Source organism: Dendrobates tinctorius, unplaced genomic scaffold (assembly GCF_039654945.1).
Source record: "Dendrobates tinctorius isolate UK_male_01 unplaced genomic scaffold, ASM3965494v1 ptg000107l, whole genome shotgun sequence".
Taxonomy (NCBI): Eukaryota; Metazoa; Chordata; class Amphibia; order Anura; family Dendrobatidae; genus Dendrobates; species Dendrobates tinctorius.
The window spans coordinates 13,412,501-13,430,995 of NW_027361775.1; the positions used below are offsets into that span (position 1 = coordinate 13,412,501).

The window sequence follows — 18,495 nt, forward strand, 5'->3', positions numbered from 1 at the left end:
ACTTTTCCTTGGGTGTGCACAGACCCTGGGCATTCGCCAGCAGCAGCTGTATTGCACATATCCATCATTATTTGCACTTGGTAGCGCCGGTGTATGTTTGTTACTAATATATTGTAATTATTTTGAAATTGCTCAGAAATCATAATATAGTTGGTATCATATGTTAATTAGAATGTCCAAATAAACTACCATAGCATACTTACGAAAGCATTTGCTTTATCTAGAAAAGTTCTACCAAAAAGGCAACATTTATGCAGTAATAGAGGACAAAACGGAGTAAAATGTCAAAAGTACAGTTGTGTTCATAAGTTTACATACCCCAGCAGAATTTTTGATTTCTTGGCCTTTTTAAAGAGAATATGAATGATAACACCAAAACATTTTCTCCACTCGTGGTTAGTAGTTGGGGGAAGCCATTTATTGTCAAACTACTGTATTTTCTCTTTTTAAATCATAATGACAACCCAAAGCATCCAAATGACACTGATTAAAAGTTTACATACCCTGGTGAATTTGGCCTAATAGCATGCATAGAAGTTGACAAAAAGAAACATCCTCCCCTGTGACCTATTTACTTGCAATCAGTGTGAGTGCATAAAACGGAGTGAGTTTCTAGGATCCAGACAGACTCTTGCATCTTTCAGCCAGCCATTGATGTTTCTGGATTCTGAGTCATGGGGAAAGCAAAAGGACTGTCAATTGATCCACAGGAAAAGGTAGTTGAACTGTGTAAAACAGTAAAGGGATACTAAAAGATATCCAAGGAATTGATAATGCCAGTCAGCAGCATTCAAACTGTGATTAACAAATGGAAAATCAGGGACTCTGCAAAAGCAAAAAGACGGTCAGGTAGATCAATAACAATGTCGTCCACAACTGCCAGGAAAATTGTTCAGGATGCAAACAAAAACCCACAAATAACATCAGCTGAATTACAGGACTCTCTGAAATCTAGCAGTGTGGCTGTTTCAAAATGCACAATAAGGAGGCAATTAAAGAAAAATGGGCTGCATGGTGGAGTCGTCAGAAGAAAGCCATTACTGCACAAATGCCACAAAGTATTTCACCTACAATATGCAAAACAGTGCAAACACAAACCTTAAAACTTAGGGACAAAGGTAATTTGGAGAGATGAGACCAAAATTGAACTTTTTGGCCACAACCATAAACATTACATTTGCAGAGCGGTAACAAGGCCTATCATGAAAGGAACACCATTCCTACAGTAAAGCACAGAGGTGGATTGCTGATGTTTTGGGATGTGTGAGCTACAAATGCACAGGAAACTTGCTCAAAGTTGAAGATGAATTCAGGACTTTATCAGCAAATACTGGAGACAAATTTGCACTCATCAGCCCGGAAGCTGTGCATGGGACGTACTTGGACATTTCAACATCACAATTATCTAAAGCAAAAGGCCAAGTCAACCTGTCATTGGCTACAGCAGAACAAAGTGAAAGTCCTGGAGTGGCCATCTCAGTCTCCTGGCCTCAAAATCTTAGAGCCACTCTGGGGAGATCTAGAGTGCACAGATCATGCTAGACAGCCCAGGAATTTACAGGAACTGGGGGCTTTTTGTCAAGAAGAGTGGGTAGCTTTACCTTCTGAGAAAATAAAGAACCTCATCCACAGCTACCAAAAAAGACATCAAGCTGTCATTGATGTTATAGGGGCAAAACACGGTATTCAGAAATTGGGTATGTAAACTTTTGATCAAGGGCATTTGAATGTTTTGGGTGGTCATTATGATTTAAAAATAGAAAACACAGTAATTTGACAATAAATGGTTTCACCCAACCACTAACCATGGTTGGAGAAAAAGTTTTGTTGTTATTCATATTCTCTGAAAAAAGGCCAAGAAAGCAAATATTCTGCCGGGGTATTGTAAACTTCTGAGCACACTTGTATGATTAAAGGTATAAATGTATTCAATACACAAATAACATGTATCAAATCATGTAATTCATAGAAAATCAGTTTACACAAAGGTTAAGAGAAAAAAGAAAAGAGATCAGGTAGAGAATAACAGCAACATTAGTATTTCATCAAAAATAGGATATTTAGCTCCTCATAATAGGAAAGTGCATAGTGCATATGTAAACCTATGAGTCATAGTAGTGTGATGGGGAGAGAAAAATGTGACAGGACTCCATTAAAAGTCAGTGCTTGGAGTTAAAAAAAAACCCATAGGAGTCCATCCCAATTCATCACTACAAGTTCTTACCCACAATGCAATGCAAAAGAGATGCGCCACTAACCCCAACTCACATTTTGTGTCAGCTTCCTAGGGGGCCAGGGGAATTGGCTCCTGTTTTTTTTTTACTCCAAACACTGACTTTTAATGGATTCTTGCCACATTTTTCTCTCCCCATCGCACTACTATGACTCATAGGTTTACATATGCAATATGCACTTTCCTACCTTATTTTTATGCACTACTGACGTTGCTGTCATTCTCTACCTGGTCTATTTTCTTTTTTCTCTTATCCTTTGTGTAAACTGATTTACTATGTATTATATGATTTGATACGTGTTGTGCATTGAATAAATTTATATCTTTTGTCATACATTGGACATTTTACTCCATTTTGTCTTCTATTCATACATATTGGAGTGTCCTCCCCACTGACTCTTCTGTGAGCTCTTCTCAATAGAGTACAGAGCCCTGTGGTCAGGTTTTAGTTATGTTCTTTGTGGTGGTGGTTTGTATTCATAACATTTAACCAGTATATGAGAGTTATGTATAGTATACAATTGCACTTTTTTTTTATAACTGTAGTCATATTTTGTACTTTAATAAATGTGAGTAATAAGTAATTTATTATGTTTTTATCAGTAAAAATATTATAAATACATTTACTTTTCTGGATTGTGTCTGTGTGGATTTGTCAAATTTGCTAAACTGAATTGATTCTAACTAATCACCTAAAATAGCCACCACCATAAAACAATTAGGAAAAAAACAGAGAGAAGAAGGGCTACATGACCTTGGGTGCAACCTGATAGGTTTTCTACAATAACAATGTCAATTTTGAGGTATCATAGGTTAGAGTTGATGAACTCCTTTGATGAAACAAGCAGGATGTGCTCCTGCCATTTTATAGGAATTAGGAATAAAAGAGAGGACTTCAGAGATAGGCCAGGGTGACATAGCACGTAAAATAAAGAATATAGGATGTGAAGAAAGGAGAATAAATGTACCAAAGAAAATACGCATCACTGTGACACCATGTTAAGCAGAGGGCTGCTGCTATCAGTGTTGCAATTCCACCAATATGCTCTTAAATGGCACTAACTTTTTTGTACCTATCCAGTGTAAATTTATTTCACCCAATAATTTTGTATTTTTTGTATAAAAGGCTATTTATGCTATTTATCAATATAATACTATTTATTCGATTTTAGTTCATAACAAGTTAATGTGAGTATTATAGCATTTTTTCGCACCACTTGTCCACTTTATATTGCTGTTTTCTCTTTGTCAGGCAGATAGCATTTAAACACAACACCACCTCTAATTCTAGGACACTCTGTGATAATTTAGTGAGGAGTTGGACTCCTTTTTATCTAAATGTGTAAGGTCTCCTTTTTATGCACCTAATATTCCTTTATATTACTTCTTACAATTTCACCATATGTTTATAAATTCTGCTATGGCAGATAATTGTTTACCCTATTTATAATTTAAAAAGGCATAAAAATGTTGACAGTGCAATGAGTTACTAAACAAAACTGTTATCATCAATTACTGTAACATCCTTTGCCTATAGCCATATGCTAATGTCACTTTAACATTACTAATGCTGTGTTTGTGTTAGGGCTCATTCAGATGTGAATTTTTCTAGTATGAATAGTATCCATGCTTTTCTTGGATAGGATACTTACTTATATGTGTACTTTACATGTCTGATTTTCCCCTCAGACCAAGTGTTCTGCAAAAAAACATGGAGATGCGCCCAATATTGATCCAAGTGTCAGATCAAACATGCCACTGCAAGTCTATGGATCTGTGAAAAAAATTGGACCATCCGAGTGCTGTCTGTCTGTTTTCTCTGACAGTTTGATAGGAGAAGCTTGAGAAAGTTCCATCAGTTATATTTTTTAAATAAGAAAAATCTGATGAAGCTCTAACTAAACACCGATGGAAAAAAAATCACTAAACGAGTTTTGAAGAAACTAACAAAATGCACAAACCTTTTTTTGTGAATGAAAGAAATCACTGATGTTTGATGGAGCCCTTATAGCTCAATGGAGGCTGGATACAATCCTAGGGAATTTTAGAATGTCACAGACATTTTTCAGAGTAATTGGAGACAATGTATTCCATTTGTGATTAATCGTTTTAGTCCGAATCAAATTTTTTGGCCGAATTGGACAAATTGAGCTGGAAATTAATTTCAGTATTTTCACTTATCTCTGGCACTTACCAAACAGTTTCACTGCACAGAACACATTTTTACTACTTCAAATCAAATAGCATCATAATATACTCCTGTCCAGTTAATTGCTTATAAATGCAGATAATGACTTGGTCCAAGGAAAATATCGGACAAGTGTACAACCTCATTGAATAACATGGGGACAAGTGCAATCCATCAAACCGATGGATAGCATGCGTCGGAGTTATGTGATCATCTACATAATAGCCCTAATAAAGGCATTCATAAGAAGCGTTTATCCTTTTTATGGGCAGTCATGCACATAAAACTTTCTACCCATTTCAGGTGACATTTTAGGGTATATACTTTCATTTCAACAGTTCACTTAGTTCAGAAAACCCTGTGGTGGTCTTAGTTGAGTGAAACATTTTGAAGGTCTGGATGCTGCTGCTATGATGCAAAGATTAATATGCAGCTGTATTAAAGCCTTTTTAACTCTGTTTTAAGCTGAATTGTTTTATGCATTATTATATTATTTACAGGTGGCCTCAGCAAAGTTATATATTTTAATAAAAATACAAATGTAATTACCACAGATGAAGATGTAATGTACTTGGTGCACAAAGCCAACTGCTTTATTTATTGATAACTGGAAATAACACTGAAAGACCACTTTTAGAAAAAGCTTATTGCTATGGTTTTTACACATTGGAATAATCAATAACAAAAATTAAATTAAAAAGTGCAAGGCAAAAGCTACTTGCTTATTTTTACTACTATATGCGACCACACTCACTATTCATACTTAATAATTAATTAGATTTATGAGAAATATTTTGCTTTAGAGTGTGATGTTGTAGATCTATGAATTTGTAAGTATTAACTACAATGACCTTATCATCATCAGTTATATTATGCACTGAACAAATATCTTATTTTTTTTACTTTAGTGAGTCAAGGAGGTGTACCAATAGCTACAGACATGTGTCCAGACCCTGGGATACCAGACAATGGGAAAAGAACTGGCTTTGATTTCAGGTGAGGTCATACTTTTAAATCTAATAAATAGCTTAGTTTGTATCCACAACTATCTAAAATAAATGAGACTAGTTTTATTTTAAGAATCAAAAGAATTCTACATCAAAATAACAAGAGATAGTGAAGATGCCAACACATTATTATTGTCCAGTTTATTCACTTTAACTTGCAGTAATTTCTTCTAATGCTTCAACCTATTGACAACTTTTCAAAGATGTCATTGCCACTGATCTGTCTTTCTAATTCCCTTATTGATGAGAATCAGTAACAGGATAACTTCTCCATGGAAATAAACACCCAATAGCCATATAGATCTTGTTATATTCATTTTTTTTTCTTAACATTTCTGCCTTATCCACATTCTTGAATAAAAGCTACCTGTAGTCATGTTTTATTAATATATCTTTCACCTTGGACAAGTTTTCCTAAAAGAATCATTCACTTTGTTTCCATGTCTCTTGGTTAAACAATATTGCTGAGATGCACAATCTTTCAGTTATACAAAGCTTAGAATGCTTAGCAATGTGTTCTTACATATTAAAGCTATACTAACTAATATTTTGGAAGTTTATATTGCTTGTAGATATGCAGAAAGTGTAAATTGAATCTACCTAATAATATAAAAATTGGACATACAGCAGAAATATATATACACTGCTCAAAAAAATAAAGGAAGCACTACAAGTCAATAACACTTCTGTGAATCAACCTGTCCAGTTATGAAGCAACACCAATTATAAATCAATATCTTTTGCTGCTGTGTAAATGGAAAAGACAATGGGTTGGAGTGACAGGTAATTTAGCAAGACAACCCCATTAAAGGAGTGGTTCTGCAAGGGGTCACCACAGTTTAGTTCTCTATTCTCCTCCATTTTGGCTGTTGTTTTAGTCATGTTTGCATTTTGTCATTGCTCTCACCCCTATAGGTACTATATAGTAGCATGAAGTGGTGTCTACAACTTACAGAAGTTGCTCAGACAGAGTAGCTCATCAAGGATGGAGCATCAATGCGATCTGTGGCAAGAATAGCTGTTTGTCAGCACAGTTTCCAGGGCATGCAGCAGATACCAGGAGACAGGGCAGTACCCCAGGAGACATGGAAGGGGCTTTAGGAGGGCAAAAACCCAGTAGCAAGACCTCTACGTACAACTTTGTGCAAGGACGAACAAAGGGTGCAGTGCCAGAGCCATGCAAAATGATCTACAGCCACTAACATATGTGTCTACTCAAACTGTCAGAAACAGACTTCATAAGGATGATATGAACACCCAACCTCCACAAGTGGGTATTGAGCATACAGCCCAACACCATGTAGGATGATTGGCATTTGCCAGAGAACAACAAGATTGGCAGATTTGACATTGGCGCCTATTGCATTTCATGGATGAGAGCAGATTCACACTAAGTCCAGGTGACAGACGTGACAGAGTCAGCAGATGCCATGGAAAATGTTCTGCTGCCTGTAACATGCTCCAGCATGACTGTTTTGGTTGTGGGTCAGCAATGTTTTAGGGGGCATTTCTTCAGAGGTCTGCACAGTCCTCCATGTGCTAGCCAGAGGTAATCTGGTTGCCATTAGTTCCAGAATGAGATACTCATACCCATTCTGAGACCATATGCAGGTGCAGTGGGCCTTGGGTTCTTTCTAATGCATAAATGCATAACAACAATAAGCTTCATGTGGCTGAAGTGTGACAGCAGTTCCTGCATGATGAAGCCATTGATGCTATGGACTGGCCTAGCCATTCCCCAGACCTAAATCCAATCGCGCACATCAGGACATCATGTCTCATTCCATCCACCAATGCCACATTGCACCATAGACTATCCAGGAGTTGACTGATGCTTTAATCCAGGTATGGGAGGATATCCCTCAGGAGAACATCCACAGCCTCATCAAGAGAATGCCAAGGTGTTATAGGTCAGTCATACAGGCACGTGGAGACCGTACACACTACTGAGCATTATTTCCTTGTCTTGAGGCATTTACGTTGAAGATGGATTAGCCTGTAATTTGATTTTTCACTTTGATTTTGAGTATCATTCCAAATCCAGAATTCCATGGGATATATATTTTTATTTACATTGATCATTTTTATGCTTTATCTAGAATGTGGTATTTTAGCGAACTTTTTTTGCACTCTCTCTCTCTCTCTCTATATATATATATATATATATAACTCTGACAGTACTAGCGAGGATGTCACCAAGGTCGTGCCAGTTTGGCCCAGCTGGGAATGGAGCCTCAGTGACTGGACATAACCTTGATTACATCGCCACCGGTCTCTAAGGCTGCGCTCACAGCAGTTCAGTCACCAGTGGTTTTCAGCCTGGACGGACGCATCTTGGCACCATCCAGTTTGAAAACTGTTTATCCCCAGACATGGATTACGGCATTGGCCAGAACGACAGACACGTATGGTATATTGTTGTTTTTTTTATTTTACTTTTATTACAGGAGAATGAGGGCTTCTCTGGAATTAGGCATTTAAATAAAAATGGAAAACTGTGTTTAGTCTTATTTCAAATAAAGGATTTTATTCTGGCTGTGTATTTACTTACCATACAGCTATAGGATTATTAATAGATGAGTGTCTTATAGACGCCTCTCCATTACTAAGCTGTGGGCTTGATGTCACCTGACAAAATATAGGTGATATCAACCCCGCAAATATGAACCCCATTTGCCACCAATACAGGGCAAGTGGGAATAGCCAGGCATCTAATAGACATGCATTTTCTAGGCAGCTGTGCTACCATTTTTAGGCTGGGGATGAATATCCATGGCCTCTTACCAGCCTGAAAATACCAGCCCCCAGCTGTCTGCTTTAGCAAAGCTGATTGTCAAAAATGGGGGGACTCCACTCCATTTTTTAAATTATTTATTTAAATAATTAAACAAACAGCAGGGGGACCCCTCTATTCTCGATAACTAGCCTTGCTGAAGCTGACAGCTGAGGGTTGCAGACCCCAGCTGTGAGTTTTGACTAGCTGGTTAGCAAAAATGCAGGGGAATCACGCTGTTTTTTTTTAAATTATTTATTTAAAGTGCAGGAGCAGCTAATGAATTCTCCCATCTACCACTACTGCTCTCACTGTAAATAGTGGCAGCAGGTGTCAGATGACGGGATCAGTAGTCCCATCAGCTGACACCAGTGACAGGAGGTAAACTTTATACCTCTGATCACAGCTGAGTGCTCTCGCTCTCTTTTGACAGGGTGGGAAATGCTGGTCTCTGACTGGCGGGGATGATTTCCCCACCGACTAGAAGTGATTTTGCCATCCTGTCATGCACATGACAGCACAGCAAACACTGGATGTTCGGGCCCCCATTCAAGTGAATGGAATCCAGGTTCGGGTTCGGGTCCGGGTACTGTTCTAGTCCCCAAACTCGAACTTTTTGTAACTGTTTGGCTGAACCCGCTGGACCCGAACATCCAGGTGTCCGCCCATCTTTAGTTGCAGGTCAAATTTATGCATGAGATAGCCAAGATGATTGTCTATAAAATGATGGTAGCCTCACATTTGAAGTAGTAGTGGATGATGAGATATGTAGCATGAAAGTTAAAAGTTCAGAACATTGCTAACTTTTTTGTCAGTGAATAATTAATAAGTATATATTAATATTGAACAGAATTTATTTCAGCCTATTGGTTTGGTACTCCACAGCAGTCATGGTTTCTCATGTGGCCCCTCTGGAAACTTTTTTTCCCACCCCTGCACTATTATGTATAGAGCAAAGTTTTGTATAGTGTTGTACAAGGGAAGAGAATTTGCACAGAGCACTGCATGAGTTTCTGTCTCTCTGCAGATGTGCATCACAGCACCTGTGTGTTAATCACCTGAGCTATCACATGATCTATGAAATAGTCATGTGAAATGTTATGTGATACATCAGGGGCTGGGGAGGAGGGCCCACAGCTTCTAGACTGCCCAGGACACTGGCTACTCTTAATCCGCCCTTGAGTGTTTCACACCAGCCACCTCTCTCCAGGCTTTCTATACAGCAGTTAAGTTGGAGTCACACATATCGACTTACCAGCGATCCCGACAACGATATCAACGTGTCAGGATCTCTGGTAAGTCGCTATGTGATCACTGGTGAGCTGTCACACAGACAGCTTCACCAGCGATTAGCACAGCGATGCCGAGCGCGCGGCATCGCTGTGTTCGTAGCGCTGATGCCATCCCTGTAAAAAAATAGAATTAAAATAAAAAATATTGTTATTCTCACCTTCCGACATCCCGCGCAGCCATCCCGCCTCTCTCCACGCTCCCGATCCCAGTGATCCTTTGCGAGAATGACGGCGATGATGTCACGGTCTCACGTGAGCGCGACATCTCGCGGTCATTCGTGCAAAGGATCACTGAGACCGGGAGCATGGAGAGAGGCTGGATGGCTGCATGGGATGTTGGAAGGTGAGAATAACAATAATTTTTATTTTTTATTATTTTTTACAGCTGATCGCTGTCTCCCACCTGTCACACGCAGCGATGCGTGCTGGCCAGCGGGAGACCAGCTACGAAAAAAAAGTCCAGAGGTTTCTTGCAGCGGTCAGCGATACCGGCAGGGGGGCCAGTCGCTGATCGCTGTCACACACAGCGATCTCGCTGGTGAGATCGCTGTTGTGTCACAAAAGTGAGGAAAATGTATTAAACAGGACATAAAAGTACTGAACTCCTGCACTATCAAGTGCGCAGAACTATGTTAGGGCTCAATAGAAAGTCTATGAGTTAGTTCACTGCTCTCTACATGTGCTTCTGTAGAAGCTCAGCTCTTCTGCCTACTGAGTCACATGTGATAAAGCAGTGTTTCATGGATCTGTAGTAGTCTCAAGATCTGTATCACACCAATCTGCAAGACATGTAATGAAAATAAAACTAAGTTAATAAAAAATAGCTACTCTTTAACCTAATGTCACAAATTGTCAGCTGTTTTGCACAAATGCTTTGAGCTGCTTTTGACATATTTCTAAAATGTTGGCATTGTCTACTACATGCGTCCAACAGATTATCCCCAATTTACTACAAAGATCTAGTTAGTGGTGCACCAAATATATATGGAGTTGTCCTCTTTTTAATAAATTTGGGATTGCTAACGCTGGCCTCTGAGACTGATGTGTAGCTCCTTTCTGATATAAATAAAATGCAAGCTAATTTTGTCTACGATGATTTGTATTTTTAAGATTTCAAAGCTGATATTATGGTTCAATGTTTACAAATATGAAAATATATTTTTCTTACCCAGTTTAAATTAATTAATTAAATAATGTTCTGTGTAGTTTGGAATGCAATTATTCAGTGAGTCCAACACACAGAAAAATCATTTTATATGAAGACACTAGATATAACTGTTCCTTACAATCTTTTGCTGCAACAGTCAGCTGTTATTCCAATGATACATTTTTTCATGTAGAGAAGAGCAAAATGAAAAATAGCTTGTCATATGACGTATTTCAGAGATTAAACAAATTCAATTTTGCCAGTTTTGCTGAATTTTTCTGAAATTTAAATTACAGCTGATCAATTTGTTGTGAATTACAAATACTGCAAAGCCTTTATATGCATGGAAAAGACATATATAACACTTTAAAGTTTCTTAGGGATATATTAAACAGCTTTTTTATACAAAGTTTTAGAAACATCAATAGAATGTCATCAAATGGCTATTGGTGAAAGGATGATAGCTGTTCTTTACTTTTGTGTTGTCACACTGTCTGCAGATTTATTCACTGTTTTATGGCTTTCTCTCCCTTTCTCTATTACTAAACTCTAAGCTCTTTTATAGTCTCACTTACCAAATTCACTCAAAAATGGATGCTGCATTCATTGCCTCCACTTTTAAACAAGCTATTATTAATCCCTCCTGATTGGCTGTTTTACCATGTGATGTTAATGTTGCAAGGCATTATTAGGAGGACCACATTGTCACGGTCGAGGTCATGTAAACTTTATGATGCTAGTGCAATCTTATGCTTCGTGTAAATGAAACAGGCATTTGTTTGAGAATTCATATGAATTTAATAAATATTTGCTCAAATTTGCTGGGATTTCAAAAATATTACATGAATTCAATTTGCATTGAATCGATTTGCTCATGTCCACCACTTTTACTTAAGATTAATGTCTCCTAAGATTAAAATGAAAATAAAAAAATTACCGAATATAATAATAACCATATCTCTAAAACTAGCCTAAGCAATTCTAATAAATTCTAACATATTAGAAATTAGCAAATGATTTCACACAGCTTTGGTCCAACATGTGGTTCGAGCCTCTAAAGCAGTTGGTCTTCATTTTTATGTTTGACTTCCTCAGCCTGGCATCGTGGACACATCTGCAGCATACAACTTCTCGCAATGTCAGGATACCCACAGACCTCAAAGCATAATTAGGTCATTAAAGTCACAGATAATAACTGCTCTCAAATTTACAAGGAAATCTGTGCAAACAGGTGAATTAGAATTTTGCCTGAGCCGAGCATCTTTGAACATCACCATTAACTGTAGTTAGAAAATAATAATAAAGGGTCAATATCTATCCTACATACAGATCCATCTACATCTAGCTCATGAAAAAAGAATTAGAAAGCAGTAAAGGTTTTACTTTATGTACAAAGTTTGTTGGCTCACAGATTGCAGATTTAAAAAAATAGTATAAAGAAATAAGGATATTGAGAAGTGATCGTTATTGTCTATGTTTGCTATTTACAATGATGAATTGCAATTTTTTATTGTGGGCATCTGTTTTTTAAATTGTTGTTTCTCTTATATTGTATTATTATGTCTTTCTCTCTGGCCATTTCTAGAGTGGGCGCCAATGTCCAATTTTCCTGTGATGATAATTATGTGTTACAAGGCTCAAAGAGTATAACTTGTCAGAGAGTGACTGACACACTGGCTGCTTGGAGTGATCACAGACCAATCTGCCGAGGTAAGAGAGTGGGAAAGCAGGTTCACTTTTAAATGGTTTTAAATTATAGTGTGCATATTACCTAAAGATGAGAAAAAGAAAACTCTGAAATTCATGCTACAGCTGCTATATGCATTATGACTTGAATATATTTATTCAGCATGCCTTAAGAATGCTTTTTCTGTTTCGTTGAAATAAAAAAGTACATTGAAACCATAGAAAGGCAAAATTGCATGGGAATACGTGACCGCTAGTGTCACATAATACAGCAATGACTTGAATTGTGCCTTTCATAAATTTAGTTTCGATAGAATCATTTAGAAATTACCAGTTCCCTGGCAAGAATTTCAATATCTGAGTTCATAGAGTGATAAAATGCTTCACTATATCTGTTTTCCGAAGTTTGGTACTTGCTGCATAATATTGTGTACGAGTGGCTAAAAAAAGGCTGTATTAACCCTGTTAAAATGTAAACCTTGCCGCTATTGATATTTTTAAACCCCCATTACATCAAAATGATTCTCACAAGGACTGCAGTAGCATCACTTTCCTAGCAGCAAGAAGGAAAAGGTAAGCACCTTCAAACTGAAATTTAGCTGTTCCCATAGTAACAAATAGTGCCACAAGAGTTGAGAGTAAGGTAAAGGGCAGAACATAGTATTAATTCAAATCGTATGTGGGAATAATAAATAAACAATCTCTTTGAAGGTTAAGAAGGTTATAAGGTTAAATAGACTGGGCTCATCCAATGCACTTGAACTTTATTTTCGCTTTGTTTTTAATTCCAAAGGAAAAGTTGATGCTCCACATTAAACTCCATATATTAATATACACAGATATCTTGTGAATGAAAACTAGAAATAGAATTTATCTTCCATCTTTAGCTTTCCTGTTCCTATTGGTACAATGATAATAGGAGCAAAACTGCAAACATTCTATTGCACATTGAAGTATAGAAATGAGAAAATAATTTTAAATTCAAATATGTCAGCTTTGACAATTTTTTTTCCAAAAATTCAGTTTGTGAAATACTACAAAGCCTCCAAATGCCTTGTAAACACATACAGTGATGAGCAAAAGAGTAACAATGTTTTAAGCTTTTGACTTTCAGGCTCCATATGTCACCATCCACTACTGCTTTGATTGTGAGACTACCATCATTTTCAAGACAATCATTTTGACTACCTCATACATAAATTTGATATGCAACTATTTAGCATATGATTAGTTATTTAGATTCTTGTCATGTCACTGCATTGTTACATTGTTACTGTTTTCCTCCTGATTGTGGAAAAACTGTTTTCTTCCTATATACTAAAAAATACAACCTGTTTGCATTCCCTAATAGCTCAGTGTGATATTATGTTAATTTTCAAGCAAAATGGCACTGTTTTGAGTTCAGGGGCAGCCAGGAAGAAGATTTTTCAAGAAAAGAGAAACAGCATCATCCAGCTCATCAATAGTGATCTCCCGACCAAGAAAATTGCCATAATGCATCAAGTGAGTGCCATGACAGTTGAAAAAATGTAGATGAAAGTCCGTAAACAAGGCTCTGATGAGTGCAAATGGTTCTAGAGCAAACAACCCAAAAAGGGCTAACAGATCGAGAAATTGAAGGAACTGTCAAGTTCTGTGGGGAAATCCTGATGATATGGGGTTTTCTTCACAGCCAAAGGCATTCGATACTTGACTAGGAGCAATGGCAGTCTCAATGTTAAGCTGTATGTGAATATCCTACAAGATGAGTAACTTCGTACACTCAAGTACTATGAGTATGAAGTGGACATCATAGTTTTACAGCAGGACAAAAACCAGAAACATACATCAAAATTGGTGAAGAAATGGTTCAATGACAAAAAAGTAGAGTTGATTGATTGGCTCTCACAGTCCCTAGACTTCAAAACTGATTTTTATGAGTAAAATAGTAACAATGCAGTGAAAATAATTTGCATAATTAATCATATGTTAAATAGTGCAAGTCAAATTTATTTATGAGATAGCAATCTGTAAAATGATGGTAGTCTCACATTCAAAGCAGTAGTGGATGGTGAGATATGGAGATTGAAAATCAATAGTTCAAAACATTGCTACCCTTTTGCTCATCACTGTTTATATCATTGAAATCTCCTAGGATTATTTCCTACCACTTTTAAATTTTTTACCACAAACACAGCCATATTAATGCCAAACTAACCTCAACATTTATGGCTATGGGTAAGCTAGTGATAATCAATAATAGCAAGCATCATATTTAATAACACACTTCTCTGTCTGACTTTTTGTGTGTTTTTTAAGATTAAAAAAGTGTTCCAAAAATAAGGCAGGTGTCAGCTGTGGCAGTTTTTATACACATGCAGTATATGCAAAAAGAATGTTTTTTGACATACTTTTTTGGGTATAACAAGTTTGGTGTTTGCAAACTGAAGAAGCTATGGCTTGGCTTTTTTATCTATCAAAAATTGTGTGGAATAACAACAGGCTTAGCAATTGTTTGTTTATTGAATAAGCATTTGAGAAAGGCCCAGACAAGTATGGTCAATTAAAAAGTAATGGGTGAGCACTTGTCCAGGGACTAGACAGCCTAAGTAATCATTTATTTATTTAATTATTTGCAGCAAAAAAGCTGACACAAAGTCATGAAAGAGATTTTTTTTAAGAAGTTTCAAATTAAATAATTTAAACAAAAGGATAAAGAAGCACTGGTTTATTTCAGCCATAGCAAAATAATTGTCATTTCTTTGTTTCAGCAATAACCTTTTTGTTGGAAAGATGTAAACATTTTTGCCTACCGAAAAAGTCAGTATGGCCCAAAATGGTCAAGCAGGCTGATGGTATGGTCAATCTAATTAATGGAATCAGCCATGGATGGATTAAAAAAAATCAGTAATCTGTGTTTGAATGATTTTGACAAATCCAACTGTTGTGCTACATTTGTAGTTTACTTTGTAGTTAATGTATCCGTTGCAGTGAAAGCCCTTACAGATATGTACTTCTTGTTGACACTTCTAATGTCACTTTATACTTCTAGTCTTATCTCAAATTTTTTGAAATTGCTCATATATTTATTATTATGTAAATTTATATTTCTTAAAATAGCTTTAAAATTCATATTTGTATTTTTGAATATTTTTGTATTTGAGTTGTTAAAACTTCTTATAATGCTTTTTGAAACAGTACCTTCAAAACAGAAATCATATTCAAAAAAGTGTAAATAAGACCGTGTGTCTCCATACCTGGGGCAGCTCAATAAATATACAAGGACACTCCTATACAGGAACCATTACCAAAAACCATGAAATACATAGTCCAAGACTAAAATACATGAACTTTATTAAACAATTCAAGGAAAACAATTGAGGATAAAAAAATATCAAAAATATCTTTCCCAATAAAATCAAAATAGAACAGAAACTCAGGTAAATACACACATGCACCACATGTTGTATCAGGGTAGAGAGAGAGTATCCAATTCAAATATAAATACATAAAGTGATGATGCTTAAATGTTTTAAACCAACAGGTGTTTAATTGCTGTAGCACAAAATTCAGTAACACATAAGGGCTATATAGATAATAAGTTCATACTCCAAGTGGATATAAGGTCCAACAGCCCCAAAACACAACTACATTAAAAACTAATAATTGCACTTAACCAATAAATGTCCTGCATGTGGTGCATCACCCAATGTTAGGCATCAAGTTTCCTCCATTGCACAGGGGGAATCTCAAGGCATGTACTCTGCAGTCTCCCATTCTTCTGCGGCCGCAGAGATTCCTGCTCAGCAGAGATGTCAGTCCCGGCATCTTGCCCAGGATAATGCTAGGCATCTGGTTTCTCCCCCTGGCTCTGCTTTAACACCATGCTTGAGTCAGCAGCGAGCAGATACTCCTGGGACTAAGTCCTATCTTTTGCCTACTGAGCATGCCCGTGGGATGACTTCTCATTGAAGGTCAGAGGTCACATGCGCAGGTCCTGTTCCTGCTCTGATCGCACCACTGGGAAGGTCCCAGAAGGACGCCGCTATAAAAGAGTTGCATGGCCGCCCGGCCATGCTCTAGTATAGACTCTTGTTGGTATATGTGTGAGTGATGATGAATGCATGAAACTGGTGACTGGCTTATTAAGACTCCCCTTCCTTGGATACACATGTGATAGGGAACTGTAGTTAGAGTCAGCGCCTATCAGTAGCATTGTGTTGTGAATTCACTTTCTGGCCTACCTCTGGTTGCTAGTGAAGGTAGTGGAGCTGGTTGTATTGACAGAGGGGTTGCGAGTTCTCTTTCCAGGCTCCCTCTGGTGGTTACAGGAGGTAATGGAGCTGATCTAATTAACAGAGGCCTGCCACCTGATAACGAGGAGGACGATTGGACATCTGGAGTTTTTGACTGGATTTAAGACAGCCGACTCCCTCTATCCCTGCTGGTGATTTTTTCCTGCCTCCTGAGGTCTTAATTTCCAGCTCAGTCCCAGCATGCTCAAGATAAGTGTTCTTTTGCTATTGTTCACATCTGATTTGGTTTTATCTATTCAGTTTTGTGTGGTCAGCCAGCCCCAGCTGGGGCTGTGCTGAATTTCCATTTTTATGTTACTGCTTGTGCCAGTTTGTTTTTGTCCCTTATTAGATTGGCCTCTTTTTGCTTTGCTTTCAGAATATGCCAGAGTGCTGATATAGTGGGCGAAGTCGAGTGACTTCAGTATTTTTCTATAAGATGTGTTGGACATTTTTTGCAGGGTTTTTTGCGTAATTGCAGTCTATTTCCTTTCCTGTCCTGTCTAGCTAGTGTGGGCCCCATCATTTGCTCAGCCTATTTTCCTACCTGCATTTGTGTTTTTATCCTGTCTCACCGACAATATATGTTTGGGTGTTATCTATTCCTTTGGGGTCTCCTCTGGGGCAGTTTAGATTTCCCCTTTCTTGCTTTAGGCTTATTTAACCCTCCGTCAGGCGCAATAGATCTGACAGGCACACAGTAATTAGTTTCACTTCTCTCTCCTTGCCCACTTATCAGAAAACCCCACCCCTCCTAGTTATCTCCTGACTCTACAGGCTCTGTGAAACCTGATATCACAGTGACTCAGCAGACCTTCTATTGAGCAGATATCAACACTTTGGCTTCTCAGGCACATTGCGCCTGATTTCAACACAAATTGAAAGGTTAGTATTTTCTTTTTTTATTCATCACGATTGTGTATTTAGCTTGTTTTATGAAGGATTAATGCTAAGTTAGTGTACATAAGTACTGTTTTCTTAGACAAAAGGAGGGTGGCTTCTAAGGCACATTGCGCCCTAACACATACTCTTTCTCTCTTGCTTCAGATTTTCTGCTGCAATGGCCAGAAAACAGTATGATTCATCTAAACCCCTTCATTTAGAAGAAATGAAGATTTTTTTGTTAGAAGATGATGAGGAAGAACCAGCAGTAACTGAGGATTTAGAGGAATCTAGTGACATTTCATATGAAGATGAGGTAGCAGAATGTAACACTGATTCTGGAACAGAGCAGGATGGTGATGACACTGATACAGAGGAAACAGACACAGATCTAGCTTATTATTTGGGCAAAGATAAAAATACAAAGGACGTCCCAAGGACGTTCCAGAACAAACACCGACTCTACCACCTTCTAAAAGACGCAGTTGTACTACCTGCTCATTTGTATCTGGTTTCAGAAGGCTTTCTAAATATGACTGCAAAATATGTAAAGAATCAATCTGCCTTTCCCATGCAACTTTCGTCTGCCAGCCTTGCTTTTCTAAGTGTACCTGTGCTGCTTCTGCTGCAATTGAAACCACTGAAGATGAGTAGAAAATAATTAAGTAACATCTAAGTGCAATATCCTTTAAGTTTTTTTCCATAATTTTATATTTAAGCAATAGTTAAGTAAAGATAACTGGAGCCTATTTGGCGGTACTACCGAAAAGTGGTACTTTTAGTTTTAATAAGTTTATGGTTAATAAATGTTTTTTTTGCATCTGATTTGGTGTAATCTCTTTTAATACATTCCTATGAAGGTCACTGACTACTTCTATAGTCCTGAAATTGAAATATGTAGCTACTATAGGTGGTTTTCTGACCTGTGCTTGTCAGGCACATTGCGCATGAACTGAGGAGAATCTATATTGCGCCTGACGGAGGGTTAGTTCTCTGGCTGTGTCGAGGCGTCT

At 37.5% G+C, this 18,495-nt stretch overlaps 1 protein-coding gene and 1 long non-coding RNA gene across 4 annotated transcripts in view; both read left to right on the plus strand.

Moving 5' to 3' along the window:
- CSMD1 (CUB and Sushi multiple domains 1) overlaps positions 1-18,495 on the plus strand; it is a 2,734,739-nt gene that overhangs the window by 1,756,939 nt on the left and 959,305 nt on the right. For all 3 annotated transcript variants that reach the window (XM_073589180.1, XM_073589181.1, XM_073589182.1), the window contains exons 8-9: positions 5,330-5,417; positions 12,226-12,350. In XM_073589180.1, the coding sequence (XP_073445281.1) occupies positions 5,330-5,417; positions 12,226-12,350 (213 nt within the window). The remainder of the gene's footprint in view (positions 1-5,329; positions 5,418-12,225; positions 12,351-18,495) is intronic.
- LOC141100768 (uncharacterized) lies at positions 16,681-18,307 on the plus strand. Its single transcript, XR_012234764.1, has 2 exons — positions 16,681-17,485; positions 17,648-18,307. It is a non-coding gene; the product is annotated as an uncharacterized lncRNA (long non-coding RNA).